The following is a 24700-nucleotide window of genomic DNA, read 5'->3' on the forward strand; positions in this document are numbered from 1 at the left end:
ATAATTTAACATATGCTAGATATTTATTTGCCCTTCCTAGAATCTAATGCTTTGAAATAAAACTGAAGCCAGGCAAGGTGGTGTACACCTGTGAGTCCCAGCAGCTCAGGAAGCTGAGGCAGGAGGACGGAGAGTTCAAAGTCAGCCTCAGCAAAAGCAAGGAGCTAAGCAACTCAGTGAGACCCTGTCTCTAAATAAAATACAACATAGGGCTGGGATTGCGGCTCAGTGGTTCAGGTCTCTGAGTTCAATCCCCAGAACAAAAAGTAAATAAAACTGAAGCACTTGCTTAATATCAAATTTTACATATATTTTAACTTAGAAAAAGGCATGTAGATTTCATCCTAAAACCAAACCTGCATTTTTTTTTCCTCATAACCTTGACCTCCCACACCCTTCGCGTGGGTTTTGCTCCAAATCCTTGTCACATGTACCTTTCCTAGGAGCAAGAGCCCTTTTAAGAAATGAGCATCAGAAAACACAGACTTGGTTTTAATTATCAAATGGATGGCTTTAAAGTAAAAATCAACTTCAATCATAAATAAATGTGAAGACTAATTAGGGGGCAAGAGAGAGAAAGATTTTTGATATTATAATCTTGAAATTTTCTCTAGCCAAGACATCTGGAGGGAGACCATGGAAAAACAGCTTGATTTTCAATGATATGGATTTGGGATAATATGCTTAAACTTATCAAACACAGCTAAATCTAGAGAACTGCACAAAATCTTTTTCATTTTTCCTGGGGGAAAAAATGGTTTTGGAAGCTGAGATTCACTTTCCAGGTTGTATGTTCTTTCTATCAGGATGAGAAGATATAAAATGCTTTGGCTTTTTTTTTTTTTTTTTTTTTTTTTTTGTGGTGCTGGGGATTGAACCCCCGGCCTTGTGCTTGCAAGGCAAGCACTCTACCAACTGAGCTACATCCCCAGCTTTGGCTAAATTCTTAAACATGCCTTCTAGATCAGCAGCACAAGCCCCTTCCAGGGAAAAAGAAAATGGGCATGAAACCTTCATGGCAAGGCACGAGGAGCTGCTTGGTGCATGGGTGAGATCCTCAGCTCGAACACCTGCAGTCCGCACCTCACAGAGCTACAGCGGGAAACACAGAAGACAGGCAGCATTCTGAGACATGTGCAGGACTCTCCCAGGACGGGCACAAGGCCGAGCCCATCGACCTTTCCCAGCACTATGAAAAAGTGACTTGCTTCAACACGAAACATGGTCTTGATATTATCATACCACAGATCCAAATGTCGTTGAAAACTCTTTGCAAATTCTACAAACGCAAAAATGCTGAGAGTCGCATTTTTAAATTAAGGCTGCTTTCCTCTGGACAGTGTCAACATGGCCTCTTGGGTTCCCAAGTCTCTACAAATAGTATAAACTGAAAAGATAATTATACCCTTCCCTCCTGGGGACGAATACTAAATCTAACGACTTTTTAAAAATATAGTGAAAGTAGGAACTGGGATTGGCATAAGCTAATAGAAGGCTTGCAGACAATAAGTAAATAACATCTTCTATAAGCTTTTTGGTCAATAGTGCTTGAAAAGGTTTTAAAGGGTCCTGTTTCTTAGTGGGTATCAAGTATTACAAAGAATTATCTACTTTTTTAAGTTCCATCATTCATTCACTCATTCATTCAACATTTAGTTAATAGCTTCATAGCTATTAAACCTGTGCCAGTATTAGGGATTAAAAATTAAGAAAACAGAAACAAAACAAACAAACAAAAAAACCTAATAAGGCAAAGCCCAGGGCCTTGGGGGCCCCCCAATCTGATACATACAATAGAGCCTCCGTTGTTGTTTTTAATGTTCAAGTACAGCTCGTTCTTCCAGGCTAATGTCTGTTCTTTGGTTCCTGCCATGTAACAGGCCCCAGTGAACAAGTACCACCTCTGTCTCCCTGACCTCCTTGTCCCCGGTCACTGAAAAAGACTGCACTCGTTTAAAAGATAAGAGAAAATGTCAAGATGACATCACGGTGTGACCCCACATTTTGGAAATTCATAAAGGGGCCTAAGACAGTCAGATAGGTGGCCCAAGGTCAAGATCAGACCTGGGCGGAGACTCTGGGAGGCCGGCCTGCTGCTGAAGATGCAGCCCTCGGGGCTCCCTCGGAACTGCCCCACCTCGCAGGGCCTGCCTACTTCGGCCCCTGGTTTAGCTTTCCCTGCTCTCAAGGGAGATCACTTCTCCTCAGTTCCCAAGCCCGCACTGGCTGCCAGCAATTCCAGCGTGACTCTCCCGGTCGCCTTCGGAAGAAGCAGGAGCCCCCAGTAAGTCAGGGCCCTTCCATGAATCTGAACCCTGATCGCATCCTCCCTCCTCCCACACCCAGCATGACTCCGGGCAGGGCGCAGGAGTGGGGCCCAGGGAGGCGGGAGGCAGTCGCTCCGCTGGGCCCCCAGCGCCACTCCACTTTCGGGAGCTCACCCTGCTGAGAACATGCCAGAAGGAAACCAAAGCTAGCGCTTTGCGGGACTCCACCTGGAGCTCCCTGCGTGCATCACGTGCTTCACAGTTCACCACGCTTTGTCTCGCGCCAGGAAATCTCAGACTAACGCAGCCCTTTGCTCATTCACCCAGCACTTGACGGCGAGTATCAGTAAGTAGTAGGCGTTTTCTTTCGAAACTCTCATATGTAACAGTAAGGAATGTCTTTTGTGGGTCCAAAGAAGCAAATGCATGGACTTAATTGTTTTTTTTGTTTTTTGTTTTTTTGTTTAGTACTGGGGATTTAATCCAGAGGTGCTCTACCACTGAGCCACGCCCCCAGTCCTTCTAATTTTTTTATTTGGAAAGGGGTCTGGCTAAGTGGCTTAGGACCTCACTAAGTTGCTGCGGCTAACTTTGAGTGCCATCTTCCTGCCTCAGCCTCCCGAGCTGCTGGGATTACAGGTGTGCACCACCTCACCCAGCTAATCATTAGAAATGTCGCCACTTTAAAATAATAATAAGCAATAACAGCAATACAGCAATAACAGACTTACCGCCATCAGGTGGCATCTGTTGTGCACTCTTCAACTTCACGTTCTGTTTCGCCTTCCTTGATTTCCCTGAATTTGAGTCTTCTTTTTTCCCTTTCCTCTTCAGAGGCTGAGGAGACGAGTTATCACTGGACCCAATTGTTGACTTAGATTGGCGATCATTTCCCTAAATAGCAAGAGATTAGACCCTTATTGCAGGCTAATGAACACCCAAAGGGATTCCCAGCTCCTCCACTGTCACTAAGGAGTGGAGAACAGGGCAGGGGGCAGGGCTGCATCTCTGGGGTCCTGGAACTGTCCATCTTAATACCACACAAACACCAAAGGTGTCTTCCCAGAGGCAGAGGAAGTAGAATAAAAACAACAGCTAACAATAGTCAAGTAGCTAATATGCACCAGGTATGCGAAAACGCTGATTCCCCGGCCCTCCTGCCACCTGTGGTGTTGATGAGGAAGTGAGCTTGCAGCTCCAGACTGCCAAGGTCCTACAGCCAGGAAGGAGCAGAGAAGTCCCCAGAGCCACCGGCAGTCAGCCTCCACAACCATCCCCTACTCCTGCACCCTTCAGAACTGGCTGTCACAGTGCATGCCCTGCTCGTGGAAATGCCTGCTAGGAAACTGTCCGGTGGATGAGCAAGGTCTCAGAATCACACATCCAGAGTGATGCACAGGAACAGGCAGCTCAGGGCCACATGCCCCCTCACTCCCACTTGCCCCTGTTCCTGCGAGGCAGCCACAAGCCACCACGCTCTTGGTGATTGCCTCTGAACCCCACAGGCCTCTTGCATAAAGACATGGTATCTACCGGAATTGGGCTCCTCAGCACAAGGATGAGGTTGAGTCTCAGAGACCCCTGTCACAGCCCCAGTACAGCTTCTGGGGAACCATTGGACATTCTCAACAGTGGGTGCTACAGCACGGAACAGCTGCACTGACACTCAGCCACTACTCGGTCACTGCACCAACAAGCACCTCCTCCTAATGAGGCAGCACTGGCTCTCAGAGGCTGAACCCCCGGAGTGTGTAAGGTGTGCGTGGCAGGTTGTGGAAGGGGTGCCAGTTTGAGAGACCAGAAATCCTGGGCTTGGTCAGAGCTCTGCTCCATCACTACCTCTGGGGACATAGACTAACTCCTTTCTTCTATGAGCCTCGGTTTCCTCTTTGGTTGAATGCGGCTCATGTACCTGCCTAAGGGTCTACCATGAATATGCAGGGGACAGTCTATAAAGAGACAGGTATGGAGCCTGGTGGTGAGGTGGGAAGGCCTTCTACAAGAGCAGAGAGTGGACGTCTCCTCCTTAAAAACCACATCACACTGTACCACGGTGGGCGCAATCTTCATGCAATATCTATACTACTCTAGTATCTGAAAATAAATGTAGTAATATTAAGTAAACAAATCTGCCTAGAAACCTATTAGAACTGCTCATTTTAAACATTTATATATGCAGCCATCCAGAAGCATTTAAATGGTTTTAGCCATCACCCAATTAAGAATAGAAAAATGCTCAGCCTTACAAATGAAGTTATTTATGCTATTTTGTCATAGCCTACAAGAAAATGAATTATGCATGGATTTATTAACAGAATGAAAACTTGTCCAAATCTATAACACTTTCTGCATAATTTAATTTCCTATTCCAACTGCAATTTAAACATACAGTTTCCATTTAATTACTACATTAACTACAACCAGACTTTTTTCTTTTTTCTTTTCTTTTTCCCATGATTCTTTCTTGCAAGGCCATAAACTGTCTGGCAGAGGAAAGAGATAATATGATTCCAGTGGAGGGTCCACATCCATTAGTCAAGTCCCATATCCTGGTCTATTTCCAACGTATTAAAACTATAAAAGCAATGAATGAGGAGAACGACCTTCCTCAAGCCATTAGCAAGTACTAGAAGGTTGAGAGGCGCACAGACTGGACTAGACTAGAAAGCAACCCAGGAGGAGCAAGACTCGGGAGTTCAGCAGGTGGGCTTTGCATAGCTCTGTGAGAGAAGTATTACAGACGAGGGGACGAGGGGGGACAAGGCCTGTCCTGGGATGCCTAGAATCAGTATGATCCTACCAGCCACCTCACACGCTGAATACATAGGGAAGTCATGACTTTTCCATTTCTGATAGGAATGCTCACAAGGGCAATCTGGGAGCATTAGGAAGGAGCAGTCCACTGAACAGCTGTGTCAGGCATGTCTTTGATGATCGACATCCACTCTGCACTGTTACTGAGAGAGGCTGCATCTCCAGGCACTTGGTGAGTAAAAATTAAACTACACTGAGAGAAAGGAGAGAATTATTTTGTGTTTAGGAGACTGAAAATAATTCAAATGCCTTCTTGGAAAAAAGAAAAAACATTGATTCATCTTAAAGTGTTAATAATATAAAAATGAATATATGCTAAATTATATGTAAGTGGTATAATGTAATACTTATATATCCCAAAATCTAATCAATAGAGTAATTATATATATATAGTCATTGAGAAGAAAAAAAGGGAAGTAGGTACATTTTTCCATTTTGGGTGGGGATACTGGGGATTTAACTCAGGGGAATTTTATCACTGAGTCACATCCCCTGACCTTTTTTAATTTTTATTTTAAGACAGGGTATCACTAAGTTGCTTAGGGCCTTGCAAAGTTGCTGAAGCTGTCCTCTAACTTGCGATCCTCCTGCCTTAACCTCCTGAGCTGCAAGTTTACAGGCATGCACCAACAAACCCGGCTAGCTTTTGCTCTTCTCTGAGGCTCCACATTTGGTTTGTGACTTGAATACAGGGAATAGATAGTCATTGCTATTTGAGAGGCATAAGAGTCGGGGGAGCTTTGCCAACTCATACAGCTATGCCAGTCAATAAAACAATATTATTGACTGACTTGTGTGCTACATACACACTCACACAAATGTTTACAAATGTGTGATAAGTATTATGATCAGCATTTTATGGCTAAAGGAATTAACTACTACACTGAAGCTTTCGAATGTCCAAGATGCTCAGAACACCTATGATACATTATGGTTCCCTAAAATAGCCATCCCAGAAGTAACAAATTAGGACTTTATTTCAAAAAGGAAAGAATCAAGAAGGCCTAATTTTATAGGATGTCCTACAAAAAAAAAAAAAACAGGCCCCAAGACTATGCTTCAACCCTGTGCTTATACCTCCTGTCTCACACACACCAATATGTCTAAGAGGAAGAGCAAACTGCTAGCTCACACATACAAATACAAACAAGCTGGGCGCAGTAACACAGCTTGCAGCAGCTGGAGAGGCTGAGGCAGGAGGATCCCAAGTTCAAGGCCAGCCTCAGCAACTTAGCAAAACTAAAAACAGGTGGGGGGCTGGGTTGTGGCTCAGTGGTAAAGTGCCCCTGGGTTCAATTCCCAGTACCTAAAACAAAACAAAGCAAAAAATATAGCCCTTCAATCACTCGCACCCTGGGAAGATGGGGCTTAGAATTATTTTATTCTGCTTTTTAATATTTTACAATACCCTGGAATCTTTCCAACAAGACCCAGTCTAGTCCAATTTCTTCTCATCACCACAGCAGATCCACCACTTCCAGCCTCACAACAAATGTGCCTAAAACAGGAAGCTTGAGATAACTGTGTGAGGGGTCTGGCTCTTGAGTCTTTTTACCCATCTTGGATTGAGTCTCTTCCATGTCAGAGGAATGCATCTTAATACTCAGAACTTCATGATGACCACCGTGCAGGTTTTTATCAAAAACTTAAGAAATTACATTTGATCCTGTAAATTACCGACTATAGGCTGTATTGGCCAAAAGACAGTAAGGACGACCGACTTGCGCGCCTGGCGTCCTCTCCGCTGGAGGGCGCGTGGAGGCTGAGCGCTGTGGAGGACAGCCCTCCGACCCGACCCGGGATTTTTCAAATTCAGCACCACTGGAGATTTAATTCATTCTACCTTCCTTCTGTTTTTTGAGGGTAGGATCGCAACGACTCTCCCAACACTGTCAAGCTGTGAGGAGCTCCGCGCAGTGTGGTCCCTGGTGGTCTGCACGCAGAACTGGGCGGGGGGCACACCCGCAGAGCGCCGGTGCGGACCCGCGCCTCGCTGGCCTCACCCACCCTCCCCTTGGTCAGCAGAGCAATTCCGAGAAAGCCGGAGGGGAATCGCTTTCTAAGGCCTCGTCTCTGCGCGCTTGGACTCGGGTGCTTCCCACCGGCTTGGCAGTGGTCCTGACGTCAGACGCTCCGCGCTCCCCTCGCGTCCCCTCGCTCTCTCCGAGCACAGCGCTCAGGGACAGGCAGCTAATGAGCTATAAAACTCGTGCACCCTCCCGGGAACCTATTAATTACGGGAGAGGAGTGAATTAACCCTCCTGTTAAAAATCGAGCTTGTGACTCGGATCCACTGGCATGTCACCGCCAGACGTTGGCACACCTTCAGTGGCGCAGGAAGAACCCTCCTCCACCAGGCATGCACGGGGTCACTCTCCTCTGCTCAGGCGCAGCCTCCTAGAAGGCTCCCAACGCCCAGTGACAGCCTCTTCCGCCCTTGCCGGGCCTTACCAGGGCGCACTGTTAAGTCTCTCCTCTAAGTAACCTGGACACACTTAGTGTTCTGAAACCCCAGGAACAGTCCCAGGACAGAACACGCGCTCCATAAATAGCCGCTGCTGAATGAATCCCACAATGGCAGTATTCTCAAAACAGAGTTATAACCCCTGTGACCACTCAGCCAAGCCACCTGCAAACATCTGGGCACCATCTGTGCCTGCCAAGTCCCAGTCGTGAGCTTGCTGCTCCATGTGCCCTCCTCCTGCCTCACACCATTCCTCCCACCTCAAACCTCCTGCCCCGCTCCTGCTCCTTCTAAATCTTAGGTCGTCCTCTGAGGCGGTGCAAACTTTCCTCTCTTCCACTCACAGTAGCTAATCCCACTGTGTGTGTGGTGTTCGCCTTTAGTTTGGTCATTGACTTTGGGGGCTGGCTTCTCTTATTTCTATTACATTGTGAGTTTCTTGAGGGCACGAGTTTTATCAGAAATAGTAGGAGGGTCTCAGTGAATGAGGGGTTCATAAATGTTTGGTATGTTGAGTTCAGCATGGCTTATTTACACAAAATTGTTTTTCTTTTTTTTTTTTTTTTTTTAAGAAAAATGGGGGTGTGAAATCACCACTAGGAGGCAGTATCATTACCCATCAATCCCTTGTTTTTCAAAATAAAAAAAAAAAAAAAGAGTGTTGCTTAGTTAATTCAGGTAGGGGTGGTGGGTGCCCAGTGAGTTCTGATGGCCACTCACTGCTCAGGCAGTTCAGTCAGGAGGGAAGAAAGAGAATGCCAGTCAGAAAGATGGAGCCGAGCATCACATGAGATTCTCCCTTACAGGGAACCTGGTCTGTAAATACAAATAGGCTAAGAAGCTACCTACCCACTGCTTGTCCCAGTCCCTACAGAATAGGCATTTCATCAGGGCTGCCAAACTAACAAGTAATGAATGAATGATGGAAAGATTCTAGTATGAAACTAAATATCTGGAATAATTCCCAATCTTTTAGAGAAGTATAACTGAGTCTTACCATTTTCTTATCAAAACTTTCTTGTTACTCTTTATCAGAGATAGAAAACAAGACTGGATTGACTGCTGATGTGGCCCAATTAGTGGTCCTCACAGTTGTATGAATCATTGCCCAGATTTCAACTATGATATAGTTCCATATATATATATATATATATATATATATATATATATATGGAAAACATTTTTGAAATCTATATTCTGATAATATTAGCTCCCTTTTAGGACCTTCTCTGTAACTTTAAAGCTCTAGTGTTGTTTGACATAATTGCTTATATGCCACATTTTATGTCTTTGACTTTAATTGAAACCCAAAGGACAGTCTCTCATATAGACATACAGAACATTAATGAGGAAAGCATCTGATACTTACACTCCCTTTAGACTTTCTGGGTCCTACAATAGGAGGTAGTGAAGAAGCTTTCTGACTGTGGAAACAAATTACAATTTAGACATCTGAATGTTATTTTAAAATAATATATACATAAAGCAAGATAATTGTCACCCCAACCTGAAAGTTGACTGTTCCAGTGAACAGAAAAAGTACCGTGTGCTTTTCCAATTTCAGACTACCATAAAATCTCCAAATTCCATTCCAAAATATTTTAATGTGTTCCTGTATACTATTTTAAATGATGTTTAAAAATAAACTTTTAGTACCATTTTGTTTTACCATATAGCATTTTAAATCAAATCTCAATTTTTTTTCCATTTGCATTTCAAAAAAATAATTTCCTAAGCAAGGTAATGATTGTTCCAGACTAAGTTAAAAACATTTTAACTCTATCATTTCCTTGTTTTTGTAATGTCTGCTATGTCTACATCTGATAGGAGAGTGATAAAATACTGGCATTAACATTCAGGAAGCTTTTAAGATAATAATTCTTGCCAAAAAAAAAAGTCTGTAAGGACTGTAAGTTGTTTGACAGGTGACTGTGTTATTAGGGAAAGACCCATCTTGAAATCCAACTGGATGGCTCCCCAAATAGAAAGACACAGATATGACAGGTAGCTCCAACTAGTTTGTAGGAGAAAGGCCAGCATGAGCTACCTTCTCACACTGACATCAATACGGGCTGTGGTTCTTGCAGTGAATGCAGTGTTTCTCTGCAGAAGTTGTTAAAGGATTTGGTTTCATGGGTGAGTAAGGAGAGTTAGCAATGAGTCTGCAGGTAAATAATTCTCAACTGCTGGAAGTTCATGTGCTCTGGCACAGTGCCCACACAGCCCCTGAAATTCCACTTCACCTCTCATTCCTTTAGAAAGCCTCAGCCAACCTCACCATCCAGCTGCACACATTGCGAATTTATGGGAAACACACGGTTGACATCCTATTCCATCTCTGCAGAGGACAACCACAAAAAAAGTTGGTTTCTAGAGCAAAGTGACCACAGAATCAGCAGAGATGAATCCTGGGGGTCCACGAGCAGTTCAAGAGGTCCATGGCGGGGGCCAGAGTCTGTCACATGTGGCTCTGCTGAGCATCCATTTGGCAGAAATGAAGCATCTTTCACAAACATGACATTTCATGTGGAAAAATGTCCATGCATTGGCCATAACTAAGAGTTTAATCATTAAAATTTAGCATGTATTAATTATACACTCAGTCTCCCTATTTATTTGTACATGCAGAATTACACTGTATTATACTTGTATTGTTTTATATTTAAAAAGGAGGTTAGATATTAGGTTTTCAACATCTTTTTATGTTTCTCTCCAAACCAATGGAAAAATTATTTGGTCCAGCCAAATTGTGACAACCCTTAAACTTCTAATAGGATTTACATAGAAAAACTCATCACCCTGTACCTTCTTTACAATAATAAATCTTTACATTTACTGTAAATTCAATACAAGGCAAAAAAAAATCTATGCAGTCTTTCCTAAGTTCCACTCAGGTTCTATTTTTGTGCAGTAGCTCTCAATTTCCCTTCGTGGAAATAAAAGTAAAGACTGACATGTATCACTCATGCTTTCCATCTAACTGTAAGTGAGATTATCAGCCACACAACATATCATGAGGGTCCCCAGAAGACCCAGGGCCACTCCACGGGCCAGCTGGAGCAGGAGGAGCAGGTGAGGGAGGGACTTACCCATAAGGCCTGCGCATGGCTGACTTGTCGAACAGTAACTCGCTGTAGGGCAGCCTCTTAAACCTGTCTCTGCCCACAGCCACGTAGAACTGCCCGCTCTCCAGCTCTGCCCCGCTCTCCACCAGCTTCCCTCCTAGGGTGTAGAGTCTGCCAAACATGAAGGCCAACAAATAGGAGTCTAACGAGCATTTAAAGGACTGCCTAAAATCACGATGTAAATAAAAAGTCTGTTCTTAAACTGGCTCACCTGTTACTCTTCTCATCACTGAATTCTAAATGCCTCAGTCATTAAATTTAACAAAATGCCAAGATTATGAATGATATAAATAAAGCTCAGTGTCCTCAGAAGATGGATTTTTCTATTTATATTGGGGCTTGCTTCATTAAATATGTTTTCTGTGTGTATTCAGAGGGCCAACAAGCTTCTGACCTCATTCTACTCAAGAAAAGCCCCCAGCCAAACCCCCACAGACTGCATCAGGACACAAGGAGCGGGAGGAAGAGGAGGCTGGGGGGCGGCTCCTGTCGCCAGCATCCATGCAGAGCCTCACAGCATCTGTGCTTCTCTCGCTCCCCCTTTCTCTCTGGAGTCTCCCTCTCTCTCTCATTTTTTTTTCTCTCTGTGGCACTTCCTAAGCGTAAGCGTGAACTTCACATCCTCGCAGAGCTGAGGGTTTCGCAAAAACTTTCTCTGCTATAAAACTGCTGCTGTCAACTACAATTAATGTGTTACTTATTAAAAGAACTGTGATAATCTTGCTAGGTGGTTCAACCTGTCCAGAAAATTTTTTACAGTAGGAGAAAACAGGCCATTGGAGAAGAAAACAGGAAGACGATGTGTATTTTTGAAGGTAGTAAATAAGAGTTAGTGGCAGGAAGGATTTCAAGATAATTGTTTACTTAAAATTCTCAGTCTTCTTGTATTATATTATAAAGTTTAGTTATTTTTGCAAAAATGAAACTTAAAAAAAAAATTCATGGACCTGTGGACTTGTTTCCTGATTGTATAAATGCCATTACCATATGGAGCCATGAAGTTCAGTGGAAACAGCCACCAAAACCCCTGAAATGTTTTTGTTTTTAGTTAGTGAACAGACCCAGGGTCTTTACAACATTGTGTCTCCACCCTGCAAGTCTGTATCAACACCATGTGGATTCCTTCCTCCTGTCTTGACCTAGCCAGGGTTTCTGAGCAGCATCATGATTGACATTTGGACCAGAGAGTTCGCTGTCGTAGAGGCAGAAGTCTGTCCTGTCCATTGTAAGACACTTGGCAGCACGTGGGCCTCTACCCACTGGACAGTAGCAGCCACTCCCATCCCCAGCCAAAACTGGCTCCAGACACTGCCAAGTGCCCCAGGGACAAAATCACACCTGGCTGAGAACCAGACATTCTTCTTCTGTTTTCCTTCAAAATAGTTAGATCTGAGTCAGTAGTTAAGTTCCATAGCTAGAGAGGGAAGCTGCTTAGCTGTGGACTGGAAATCTCCCACCAAGGCCTGGGTGGCTTCTTCTGCAAGTGTGGGAAGGGTACTGAACACATTCCGGCTCACGGATTTAGCCTTGTTGTACATGGTGCTTGTGGACCTGCGTTCTTCCTTGGCTACAAAACACGAGAATCATAAACAGGGAGCCAAACCAGTTTTTATGGGATGCTATTGATACATGCATGTGCTGATGCTTAGATTCACTCATGTTCTGCTGAGAGAGAGCAGACTTGTTCCAAGCAAACCGCAGCCCAGGCTCACTCACAGCTGGCAGGACAGTAACAGTTTATTTTCCCTAAGTATTGAAGAGTTTCTATGTATGAGTGTGTCCATATATATACATATGTGTATGTGCATACGTATAGATGAGAGGGTACAGCTGGTCATGAAATCATATATCTTTATGTGTTTTATATTATTTATTGGGTGAGTTTACATTTGTAAAAGACATACACATATATGTACATAGGCATTATACATATATATGCATGTTTTGAGAACTGCCCTCACTCCTGTCATCAAAATAAAATCCAAAAGGATCTAAGGATTAAATAAAATTTAAAAGCACAAGATGAAGACATGGGAAATTATTTTTAAAGTCTCAGAGTCAGGACGATCTAAACTAGTCACAAACTTAGTGATCACAAGGAAAGATTGAAAATTTGACTCCAGCTGGGCGCCGTAATCCTAGAGGCTCCGGAGGCTAAAATGGGAGGCTAAGACAGGAGGATCATGAGATCAAAGACAGCCTCAGCAATGGTGAGGTGCTAAGCAACTCAGTGGTTGAGTTCAATTCACAGCACCAAAAAAAAAAAAAAGAAAGAAAATTTGACTCCATCAAAATCAAGGCATTTATATGTTTAAAAAAAAATCAAGAAAACGATTAAAATGTTTAAAACCAACATGAGAAAGGGCTAATTTCCCTAATTCATAAAGTGTGCCTGAAACCATTACGATAAATGTGCGAGGGCCATGACCACGCTCACATGTAACGAGTGAGCATGAGTCACTTGGAGAGCGCTTGGTGGTTGAGAGGCAAGTCCTGGGGCAGGAACCAGCCCTGCCACCTGGCGCCCTCCTGTCCTCGGCAGGTAACTCTCCCGCCTAGACCCATGTCATGTCTGCTAAAGGAGAACGGCACGGAGCTAATTAAATTAAGAATGTAAAGCTCTTAGAATAAGGCCTGATACACAAGAAATATTGATATTGCTAGGTGTTAAATAAGTAAAAATCAGGAAGGAATGAAATACTGTTTTTATCCAATGAGACTGAAAAGACAAAAACGTTCTGCTAGTTTTATAGTAAAAACAAAAGCATGAACTTCCTCTCTCCAGCTGCCTCTCATGGGCCTCTGGTGAGAGTGTAAATTAATACAAATTTTTTGCAAGAAAACTGGTGGTGTCCATCAAAATTCAAAATGCATTTGCTACATGGAACAGCAATTCAACCTCTAGACTATAGTCTCCTGGTAAATTCTGCTTACGCGCAAAGATCTGCATGTGTAGTGAATACTGGAAATGACCTAGACTTCATTCCATCTGGACAACACTGCCAAAATAAATGAGGACCTTCCTACAAAATGGGATATTTTGCAAATAGATAGAGCTATTTGTGCTCATGAGAATGATCTCTAAGACTTCTCGTCACAGGAAAAAAGAAGGGGATATGAATGTGCATATGTTTATTTATAAGGTATGTATTTGTCCATAGCTATGTTTTTTAGAACTAAAAGGTGTACATTCTTGAATATGTACAAAATATTTCTGAAAGAATGCAATAAAGTATCTGGGGTACAAGGGTTTGTGGGGGCCTGAAGTGTTGGAAATACTTTTAGTCTATACACTTTTTCCTATTTGAATTTTTGCCAGGTGTTATTATCGATTAAAACAATTATGCTTAAAATCTCAATGACCATGAAACTGTATACCTTAATATGCTTAAATATGCATACATTAATCTGTACATGCATTTAATTGAAAGACCCAATGTGCAATCATTTTTTGAGAACTTGTTTTATACTGTGTGTGCATATATGTGTGTGAGAGAGAGAGACAGACAGAGAACACAGACATGAAAACTTAAAAGCAAGGGCATATCCAACAATTCAACATGTTAAAGAGGCTGGAGCAGAAACAGGTGCTGAAGAGCATTACTGGGAAATTCTTGAATGGATCTCCAATATTTAAATGGGTGTGTACGTGTATGTACCCACCCCCTTCCTATGTTGTATATATATTATTTGTAACTCTCCAACTGCAGGAAAATATATGTCAGCCCCCACCAAGGGATAATGTTGTAGGCTTTGCAACTAAGAAACCATGATTTTAATATTCACTTAAACTTCAGAGCCTAAAAATGCTTTTGATTTTTTTAAGCTTAGATAACCCCATTTAACTATCCTCTGGGACCTGCTGGTCCTTTAACCTGTAAACACTTCCTGATGTCCATTTTTTTTTACCCTAGGCAAATAGTTTGGACCATCAATTAATCATAAATATCTCCTGGGGGGAGGCAAGGACCGTTAGTTAAGAGTTAAGAAGCTGACTCCCATCTCGAGCGGTGTTGGTGCTGGTTGGTTTACTCCAAACCAAAGGAATAAAAACAATTCTACACGTCCACATGTTCTGACATGCGGGGAAATTTGAGGCCCTCCATGTGGGTGACTCCATTCCCTAAAATGGCCCCGTGAGACCAGCACTGTTTCCTATCCAGGCCACATGTGAAGAAACTGAGGCACACAAAGCTTATAGGTGAGTCAAAATTTCCCTGGAGAACATGACCCCGGAACCTGCTGGGGACACCTTCCACCCAAAGCCCATGCCCCTGAGAAGATCCCTCGACCCACCTGTGGACAGCCCCGCTCCTGAGGGGTATTTTCTCCGTGGCCATTTGCAGCACATGGTCCCACTGATTCAGGGCTTTCCTGGGGATGAGGAGGCGGGACGCCGGAGTTACGAGGTCTCCATTGGCGATCAAGCTGCAGGGGGAGCCAACCGTTTCAGTCACACTACAGAATTCAGAATCCTGAGCCCAGTGGAAAACATGAAGCCAATTTCAACTTGAGACTTACAAAATGGTGCAGGGTTCCTGGAGGGGTTTTCTAAAGCGGGCCGACACGTTGATCCTGCTGTGGGTCACTGGTTTTACCTTGAGGAGCAAAGAAAAGAAATCCAAATCACTAACTTTAGACTATTGTTTTGTCCTTGGAGGAAAAGCTGCAGGTTCCTGGGGAACTGGCTGAAACCTGTAGCACTTTCATCAAAAGCTTGTTTTATGCCACTCCTGTAAGCTCTCTGGATGTATGCTATCAACATTAGATGCCTTTCATGAAGTTCTCAAGAAAAGAAAAGGTTGCCTGAAGCCCTGGGCATGTGGCCTCTGATCTGTGCCAAGGATACCAAGTGTGAACTGCCAGGGGAATTTGAGGACGACTTTTAACAATGCTTTCTGGAAAAGAGCAACGCCCTATCCCAGAGGCTCAGCTCTGCTGGCCGGCTCTGCAGCCACATGAGCTGTGCTTTCCATCGCTCTCCCAGCCCTATGACCTCTGCCCTCTGGCCCCGGGCCACTCTGCCCCTGAGAAGCCCTTCCCTCAGTGGCACTCCTTCCCCTACTCATCAGCTACAAGCACACCAGCACCTCGGGCTCTGGGTTCTTGCATCTGGGTGTCAGATCACCTCCCGCCTCCTACAGCGTCCAGGGTCCAAGCTCAGTTAGAAACGCACAGCCCAGGGAAGAGAGGGAGGATCTGGGCATCGGCTTGGGCCTCGGTACACCACCCTCCACTCCTGAGCCGACGATTTCTTTTCCATCTCCTACAGAGGATAGTCTAGATCCTTAGCTGTTGTGCTCAACCCTACCCAGACACACTGTCTGCAGGTCATTTTGTCCCAAACTCTGGAAATCAGAGACCAGCAGACACAAAGCCCTTCGCCTCCCTTTCCTCCAAGACCCAACTCCTTTATATCTTTGCCACTTCTCTCCTTTTCTGCCTGTCTCAGATGGGGGATCCTTGTCCCCTTAGGAGTCTAAGATCCCATGTTGATTTTGTCCCCCACTGTCTCTACTTGCCCCTCACCCCATCTGGAGTGGATTTCTCCAGTGACCCTGTGTGGTCTTCTCGGGGACCTTCCCAACTCTTTCCTACAGGACACCTCCTCCTGTCCTTCCTCCTCAGTCTCCTGCTCTCTGGTTTCCACCTGCACCTCTGAGGACCACCTCTTAAGCCTTGCCCATAGGAAGCCCCTGGACCGAGCTCTGCTCACCCGCCCCTCCTCCCTCTGGGATGCCCCCCCCCCCCACCGCCTCAGCCATGGCTGTGCTCCACCCTCGCCAGCCTGCCCTTCCATCCCAAGACCCCCTGTACCCACTCCTCGCCTTGGCTCAGCCTGCCCTCTGCTAAAACACCCCATATTTCTCCAGCTGAAATTCCAGCTGCCCTCAGGGCCCACCACGCCCTCCCTGCTGGCCCTCCAGCTGTCTTGGGCTGCTGCTGCCGCTCAGGTATGGATGATGCGTTTTTTGGATTTAAGGAAACTTATAAGCAAATGGCACATAACAATAATAATAGATATCATTTATCACATGATGAGCACTATATTAATCTATGCATGCCATATAGCTTTTAATCATGAATGCAACACACTGAAGTTACTATTGCCCTGTTTTACATGAAGAAACTGGAGCTTAATTAATTTACCTCAAATCATACGTAATAAGTGACATAATTTTTTGTGAACCTACGTCTGTGAATTTGTGTTTGCTATGCACTTTGCTAGTTATTTTAGAGATCAAGTATTAGCCCTAAATCATTTATGAGACACTTTCCTCTGTAAAATCATTCTATCTTTGAGAGAAATGAGAAGGAAGATTTCCTCTGGGACTCTCCAGGATGTGAAACAGTGTTCAGAAATGCCTGAACATTATTGCACAATAATGTTTATTGAAATTTAATTTAAAAATATTCCAATTTAGAGCAAAAATTTTAAAATTTAACCACAATAACTATTTCCACTTTTGATCCACAGATGCAAGGCCCTAAACTAATATTTATAGTGAAGTTGATATTTTTTTTTCCAGTTTTGGAGATGAAACCATGATATTGATTTTTTTTTTCTTTTAATGTTTAACAGGTAGGGCACGGTGGTGCACATCTGTAATTGAAGTGACTTGGGAGGCTGAGGCAGAAGGATTGATTGCAAGTTCAAAGCCAGTCTCAGCAACTTAGTGAGGCCCTAAGCAACTTATTGAGACCCTGCCTCTAAATACAACATTAAAAAGGGCTGGAGATGTGACTCAATGGTTGAGTGTCCCTGGGTTCAATCCCTAGCTTACAAAAAAAAAAAAAAAAAATTAGCAGGTAATTCATGAGTCTGAACAAAATTCAAATATCTAAAAGAGGCATATAATAAAAAGGAAGTGTCCTTCTCAGTTTTTTTTCCCTAACCACTGAGCTGTATCCAAAGTCCTCAATAGTCCTGCAATAATAGTCTGTACGCATTATACATATTGTATTATGGCTACATTGTGTGCACATAGTTTTAAACACAAGTGACAGACTGCTAAGTTGCTGAGGCTGGTTTCAAACTTGCCATCCTCCTGCCTTAGTCTCGCAAGTCTCTGGGATTGCAGTTGTGTGTGACCATGCCCAGCAGTAAAGGTTTTAGTTTAATGAAATTTATTGTGAGCTTTGATCAGTCTGAGGAGTCTCTTAACTTATTTAGTTAATACTATAGAAAAAGAAAATAGATTTGATCTACAAAAAATGCAGTCTGAGGCCGGGGCTGGGGTCTACATGATCCTGGGATGACAGCGTATTTGCTTCCCCTGTAGGCGTGGCATGTTTGAACTGCAGATGTGTCTGCATTATGAAAGACAGGCTCTGATTCTGGACCTTTCAACGATCTTCCCAAAGTCCTTCCCTCTGGATCATCACTGACTGCCTCCCCCGCCACTCCACCACGCCACGCCCAGGCTCGCTCTCCGCCCTTTTAGTTTTCCCAAGTACGTATCATGCATCTTATTTACTTGGGGTGTAACTGCTGTTCCTACATTGCTTTTCACTTCCCTCAAGGTGCAAAGCACCCGCTTCGTACTCCGGTGCTATCTTTCTGGTGTGTCTTACCACGTCCCCCTTGAAGAGTGCTGAATTACAGGTGAAGGTGAATAAGTGACATAAACAAATGTTTTAAAATCTTGTTGTCCAAAATATGCTGCTTTGCTTTAGAGTATAGAAAGCTAGAAAAAATATATAGAAATTTATAAATACACATGATGGCTAAAATAATTATATAACTCTATTCCAAGTATGTAAGTTGTTGCTTGAGATAAATAAAACCATCTATTTTGAATATTACCTATTTTCTCCATTCAGCATGGCAAAAATATTCTCCAAATGTTCATGATTCACCAATTAAAGTGAAGATTAATCATAAATCATAAATATATACTCCTTAGAAATGAAAAGATTCATTACCCCCACTTGATTATTACACTGTATACATGTATCAAAGTAACATATCCTGTAAAGACACACAAATATTATGTCTCAATAAATCAATAAATAAAATGATGTTGGTTCAAAATGTAAACTTTCATTTTGGACCCAGCAGAGTTAAGGGTTTTGGTTGACTTTGCCAGTTGGTGAGAGAATCACCAGTAAACATGTAGCCAGCGGAGACCCGCTCTCACCTCGGTTCTGCCCGGGCTCCAGGCTGTCTTGGGAAGTCCAGCTCACCAAGATGCTAAGTAAGTTAGCACAGTGAACAGAGAGAGGCCTGTGAGCCTCACCAAACCCTCACTTCTGCTCCCTGAGTACAGAATGCATGAAACACAGATGATGGATGGATGGGTGGGTGGGTGGATGAATGGACGAATAGAGGGATAGATAGATAGATAGACAGACAGATGAACAGACAGGCAGACGGACAGGCTGACTATGACTAAATTTTTCTTGGCACTATTTCCAAAGTCAAAGATGGTGGAAGGGAGCTGACTGTGCCCACCCTGTGTAGTTTTTTTTGTATAAATTACATACTTCCTCCAATATATCACTCTCTCGTAGGTATCTTACTTTGATTGTATTTTACCACAGATAACCATACAAAAATAAAATGCTTCATGTGACCCTGATAATCTAAGTAATTTAAGTCAAGTCCACAAATTGCATGACACTTGCAAAGACAATCACACAGAGCGTTAACATTCAAGTTAAAACCTATGTGGATTTGTTTATGGAAAACAAACTCAATGGAATTAAAATTGTGTGTGTGTGTGTGTATTTAGAATAACAAGATGAAAGTCTATAAACTGAGACTGAAATTTTTAACTCCAGAACTAAATGCCCAAACTTTTTACATAACCTAGTTCAATGTCTCACACCTCAATTGCTTGACCTGTAAAAGTAGGAGTCATTCTGCTAAACCAGCCCGAAGGGATGCTCCGTGAACTAATTAGTCAGGTGGCAGTATCAGTCCCCAGGGCTGTTAAACCGAATGCATCGGAGAATCCACCTGCCTCAAATCACAGCACTCACCCCCTCCTGACACCCTGAGCCAAGAGAACCAAACTCAGCCTTTGGAGCTGAGGAAAGGGTGGTTAAATGGGACCATTGCACAAACTTAAAGATCTCTGACCTCTTGTACAAACTGATGACACCATTTAAAGGCCCAATTTTCAATGATTTTTTAAAAAAATATGTAACACATTTTTATGATTATCTGTTGTGAGAGAGACAGGTATTTAGAGAAACAAATGAACTGAAGTTAATTATTTGCAAAATAGACGCTGGCCTCCACAAAAAGTTTTCGACTCTACTTTTCTTATGGTACATCTTTAAGAAAAAGTGGGTTCTCAGAATGGCAATATTTGAGGAAACTTCGTTACTATTTTACACATACAGCACACAACATCAGAGAGGAGAACAAAGTCCTTCACCAATATTTAATCAATTTTCACTACTTTTTGATAGTGAGAAGGGCCAAAAACCTTTATAGATACCAGAGTAGAAATAATTTATCTAGTAGTCAAAATACTAGACACCGTCAAAGTATTTTGCAGATCATTCTATTGAGATTGTCTTTGAATAATTGGCCAATTTTTCAATATTGCCCTTTTTAAATGGAAGCAAGAGTGGCGGAGATGTCTGATGTTGACTGGCTCAGAGCCACCCAGCAGGCCCTGTGGCTGATGGTGTGGCTCTCGCTGACGTGGGAAGTGCCAGCATCAGAAGGCAGTCCCTGCTGGGACTCTTCCCTGACCTTCCTGGGGTGAAGCCACTTGTCAGGGAAAGACTCCAGACACACAGCCTGCAAGGGACCTGGAAAGCAGAGACTGATGACCACAGGTGACGACCATGACCAATCTCTTCAAGAGCAGATGACTCACTAAGGAAAGAACGAAGAGCGGTCTCCTCTTGTTAGGAAGGAGACTGAGGGAGAGTCGCCCTCACCATCATGGTGAAAACTGACTCGAGTCTTTTGAAACCCACTGAAGAGCTTAGGAGGCAAAGAAGGCTGGATGCACAAGCTCCAGAGAGGGGTGGACGCTTTCTAGGAGAGAAGAAATCTATAGCTGCCTTCATCCCAGAGGACAGACAGGCAGGCAGCCGCACAGTGGCACACAGAGCAAGTCCACACCATGGACACATTCTTCCCGGGGACCTCTTCAGTGCACAGAGCTGTACCCAGAGCCAGGAGCCAGGCGAGAGGGCAGAGAAGAAACCCTGGTGTGGAAGGCTGGCAGAGGTGCTGGAGGACAGGGTCTCCAGCTGGGCAAAGTATCAGATGTGTAGATGAAGGGGGAACAGGACCCCTCACCAAGGCCAGGCAGAGATGATCGTGATGTTGGAATTAGCCAACAGGGATTCCAATACGATGATAAACATGCTGAAGAATTCAGTAGAGAAGGTGAAACAGGAGACAATAAAATGAAAGATAGGAAATTTTAGCCCAGAAATCAGAACGCTGAAAAAGGAGCAAATGGAAATCTAGAACTAAAAACAGAGAATATGCGAAAAAGACCTCATTCCACGGCCTTAGCAGATCAGACACAATGGAATATACGCAAGGACAATGCCTTCTTAAAAGGAGATGAAACGAAGACACTTTTCAACAGGAAAGCCAAAAGAAGTGACCATGAACACAGCCACATCCCCAAAAGCTGTGGCGGAAGGTCCTCGGATTGCAGCCAAACAGCAGAAGGCAAAAGCCCGGACCAAGAAAGAATGAAAGACACTGGGAGGAAATGTGTGCGTCACTTAAACTTGGAAAATGACTTTAGCCAGTTTTTAAACTTTAAAGCAAAAATAATCACCATGATGCATGAAGTCAGTGACAAAGAAGCAAAATATTTAATACGAACGAAAGGTATGAGTGAAGGTTAGTGGACTCAAACTCTGTCAGTTTGTCATGAACGGAGATGATCTGAATGTAGACTAAAGTACGTCAAGGATGCACATGGAAAGCACAGGAGAGCTGCAGCCAGCAGCGCCACAGAGGCACGGCTGGAGGCCCAGAGAGAGACCAAACCACAGAGGCACGGCTGGAGGCCCAGAAAGAGACCAAAGGGTCAAGTGCTGGATGAGACCGCAGACCAAAGACAGCAGGGGAAGGATCAAAAATGAACACCAAAAGGAGAGTGGGAAACAAACAGCATGACAGACACAAACATCCCACCGTGCCTGGAACTCAATACACCAACTGAAACCCCTGTTAAGGACAGAGAGGGTCAGAATGGATGAAGAAGCAAGATCCCACACCACGCAGTTTATAAGAGACACTTTGAATGCAGAAACATGAGTAGGTTGAAAGAAGAAGTATGGTAGGAAGACACACTGAGCAGATTAATCAAGTCAATCACATGTTCTCTGTCAATGCAAAATGACAAGATATATATATATGTATATATACATATATAATGCCCATTTTGTCAATTAATTTTCACAGTAGATGTATATTAAATGTTTTCATAATACATACTTTTTAAACTTGGATATTTCATAAAGAATAGTATATCCTACACAATATCTGAAATGTTAAATATCTTTTCATAGAATTGTGCTCTTTTGAACTTGAGAAAATTAAGCTCCAGAAAATTAAATACAGTTCATCCAGGACAGTACAGCTTCCAAGTGTCAGATCTTCTGTGGCACTGAAGAAACAACTAACAGGGAATGTGCTGCCGGGGACTCTACCGCCCTTTGGCAACAGGCTGTCTCTAGCCCCACTCTTCTGTGGCCCTTGCTTCCTGTGCTGTGATACCTCCTCCACCCGCCATCAAATGCTGATCCTGCCCAGAATCTGCCCTGCCCTTTCCTCTGTTTGGCCTGAACTCCCTCCTGCCAAAGTGACCAAGCCCAGGGTTATTTACGGTCATCACCGTTTTGCCATGATGATGGAAGTCCATCTCTAGTCCAGATCTTTCTCCTGACACTGAGCAACTGTATCCACCTGTGTAAGTCTAACCTTTTACATTAAAACAAAGATTTTTTTAAAGCCTGTTTATACTTAAATATTCATGAATTCAGCAGAGTCACAATAACATGAGAAATGTATTTCACATTACCCATTATCCATAAATCATTTGCCCTTGTTTCAAAGCAGTTGCAAGAAAGTGTACCATGGGACACATTATTCCCAACATCGAGGCATCCTTCTGTCTGAATCTCTCATGCAACATTTTTCATAAATATAACCTATTCCCCTTAGGTTATCAATATTTATGTGGGCTGCATCTCTCCTTTATTTTCTTAGTACCTTGCTTCTTCTATAACCCAAAGTTTCATCAGTTAGACAATAATTGGGGCCAATTTTTGAGCAAATACCATGCTCAGAACTGATCCAAACATGTTCCATATGTTACCTTTACTTTTCCCAATATCTCTATAGAGCAGATATTTTCAAATAAGTTTACAATCATGATCATAAAATTTATAAAAATGCTTTCATTCATATTCAAAACAACCTTATGAGGTTAGCCTTTTCCCAGCTGTATGAAGGAGAAAGATGCCCCTCACCCTGCAAGCTCCCACAGTAAGCAAAGCAGCAGTCAATAAATCACTTCTGATTCCCAGTCCTGGGCTCCTCCCACACACCAGGCAGCCCACTAATGGTGCTCAAGACAGAAACCCACCACCAGGAGAAACAATAGGTGCATGCTGTATTTATTTATATAAGCTCTTTCTTGAGTTATATGTAACCAACTATATGTAAGTATAGTGTGAGCACATGCACACACATGCACACACATGCACCCGCGCACGCACACACAGCCATGTGTAGACCACAGTGAAGTTCATTAGCTTCATTCATGAGATTCCATGTCTTCTCCAGTCCAAGTCCACTTAAGCTTCTTCCCCTTTGGCTATCACCTGTCGTATATGCTTTTCATGATCTTATTATAATTTCTGTACAACCCCCATGGGTTGAAGATTATAATTTATAACCCCCAAGAATCCTTCTAGAAATTCCAGATTCCAGATGTGGTGGCAAAATCAGGCCAGCCACTGGAATATTTTCACCAATATTGTTCTGCAATGATGGCTTTTTAAAAATCCCAACCACTCTAATTTCAGAAGGGAGCTTGTTATAGAAGATGTCTCTGGTTATAATGAACAGGCTGTTCAGAATACTCCCAGAAGGGTCCAATTAGTCTCCATGAGCTGATGAAACCACTCATCTCTACCTGGGTCCTGTACAGGTTCCGTGTTGTCCAGGTGCTAACTCCCAGGAGAAGGGCTAGGTTCACCTGTCAAGTGTGGGCTGTCTTCTCTTATTCAGAGGGTTATTCTCTGCCAACTGTAGACACTAGAGCATCAGTTTACCGAGTTGCCTTTTGAACTGCTAAGTGAATGCCTCCTTTCATTAAAGCAGGAAAAGATTCAAAACTAATGAATAAGCAAACAAATCATTCAAAACATCTCAAGGTAATGGGTTTCTTTTTAATCTTAAAAAGTGACCCCAAAGATAAGATCCCCAGCACAAGTAACACCTTCCTTGGAAAACTCTGAAGTATGAATATACCCTAAATGGACATTCATATTACTAAGTTCTTTCAGCAAATTCTGATCCATTAAGTCAATTTCCTGATGGAACACAAAATTTCAAGGTATTGACATTGTAGTTTACTTCTCTCTTTAATCACAATCTGGGGATTATTTTCAAAGTTCAGATAGTCCTAAGCATTCTGAAGATATAATGTTAAACCCCAAGTTTATTAACTTCATTCTAAAAATTGCTATTATTTGCGATGGTCACTTTCTCCTACAGGAATGCCAAACAGTCCTCACGTCCTCATCAAGGCATTCAAAAGTCAGGCGGCGCAGTGTTCCTGAATGCCACGCTGAAGAGAATAGCATGACCCCCACGAGGTTAAAAAATAACCAATTAACCAAGAGAACACTCAGAAGTTGCAGAAACTGCCATTAACCAAGCATGGGGGCGGCGTTAAAGTCGGTGCCTGGTTTGCTCTGGGCTCCCTTTTGGACTCCCTCTTAACCTGCTGTGCCACGCTTAGCTCTTCACATTGTCATTTTTTGTTTTGTTTTGTTTTCCCAAAGGGGATTTTGGTTTCCAAACCAAT

General features: G+C 43.2%; 1 protein-coding gene across 2 annotated transcripts in view; it reads right to left on the reverse strand.

Moving 5' to 3' along the window:
* Positions 1-24700, reverse strand: part of DCDC2 (doublecortin domain containing 2) — a 134671-nt gene that overhangs the window by 77168 nt on the left and 32803 nt on the right. For both annotated transcript variants that reach the window (XM_079147562.1, XM_079147563.1), the window contains 5 exons: positions 15192-15268; positions 14967-15098; positions 10635-10781; positions 8915-8969; positions 2999-3161 (listed from right to left, as the gene is read on the reverse strand). In XM_079147562.1, coding sequence (XP_079003688.1) covers positions 2999-3161; positions 8915-8969; positions 10635-10781; positions 14967-15098; positions 15192-15268 — 574 coding nt within the window. The remainder of the gene's footprint in view (positions 1-2998; positions 3162-8914; positions 8970-10634; positions 10782-14966; positions 15099-15191; positions 15269-24700) is intronic.

The sequence above is a fragment of the Sciurus vulgaris genome (assembly GCF_902686455.1).
Source record: "Sciurus vulgaris genome assembly, chromosome: 7".
Taxonomy (NCBI): domain Eukaryota; kingdom Metazoa; phylum Chordata; class Mammalia; order Rodentia; family Sciuridae; genus Sciurus; species Sciurus vulgaris.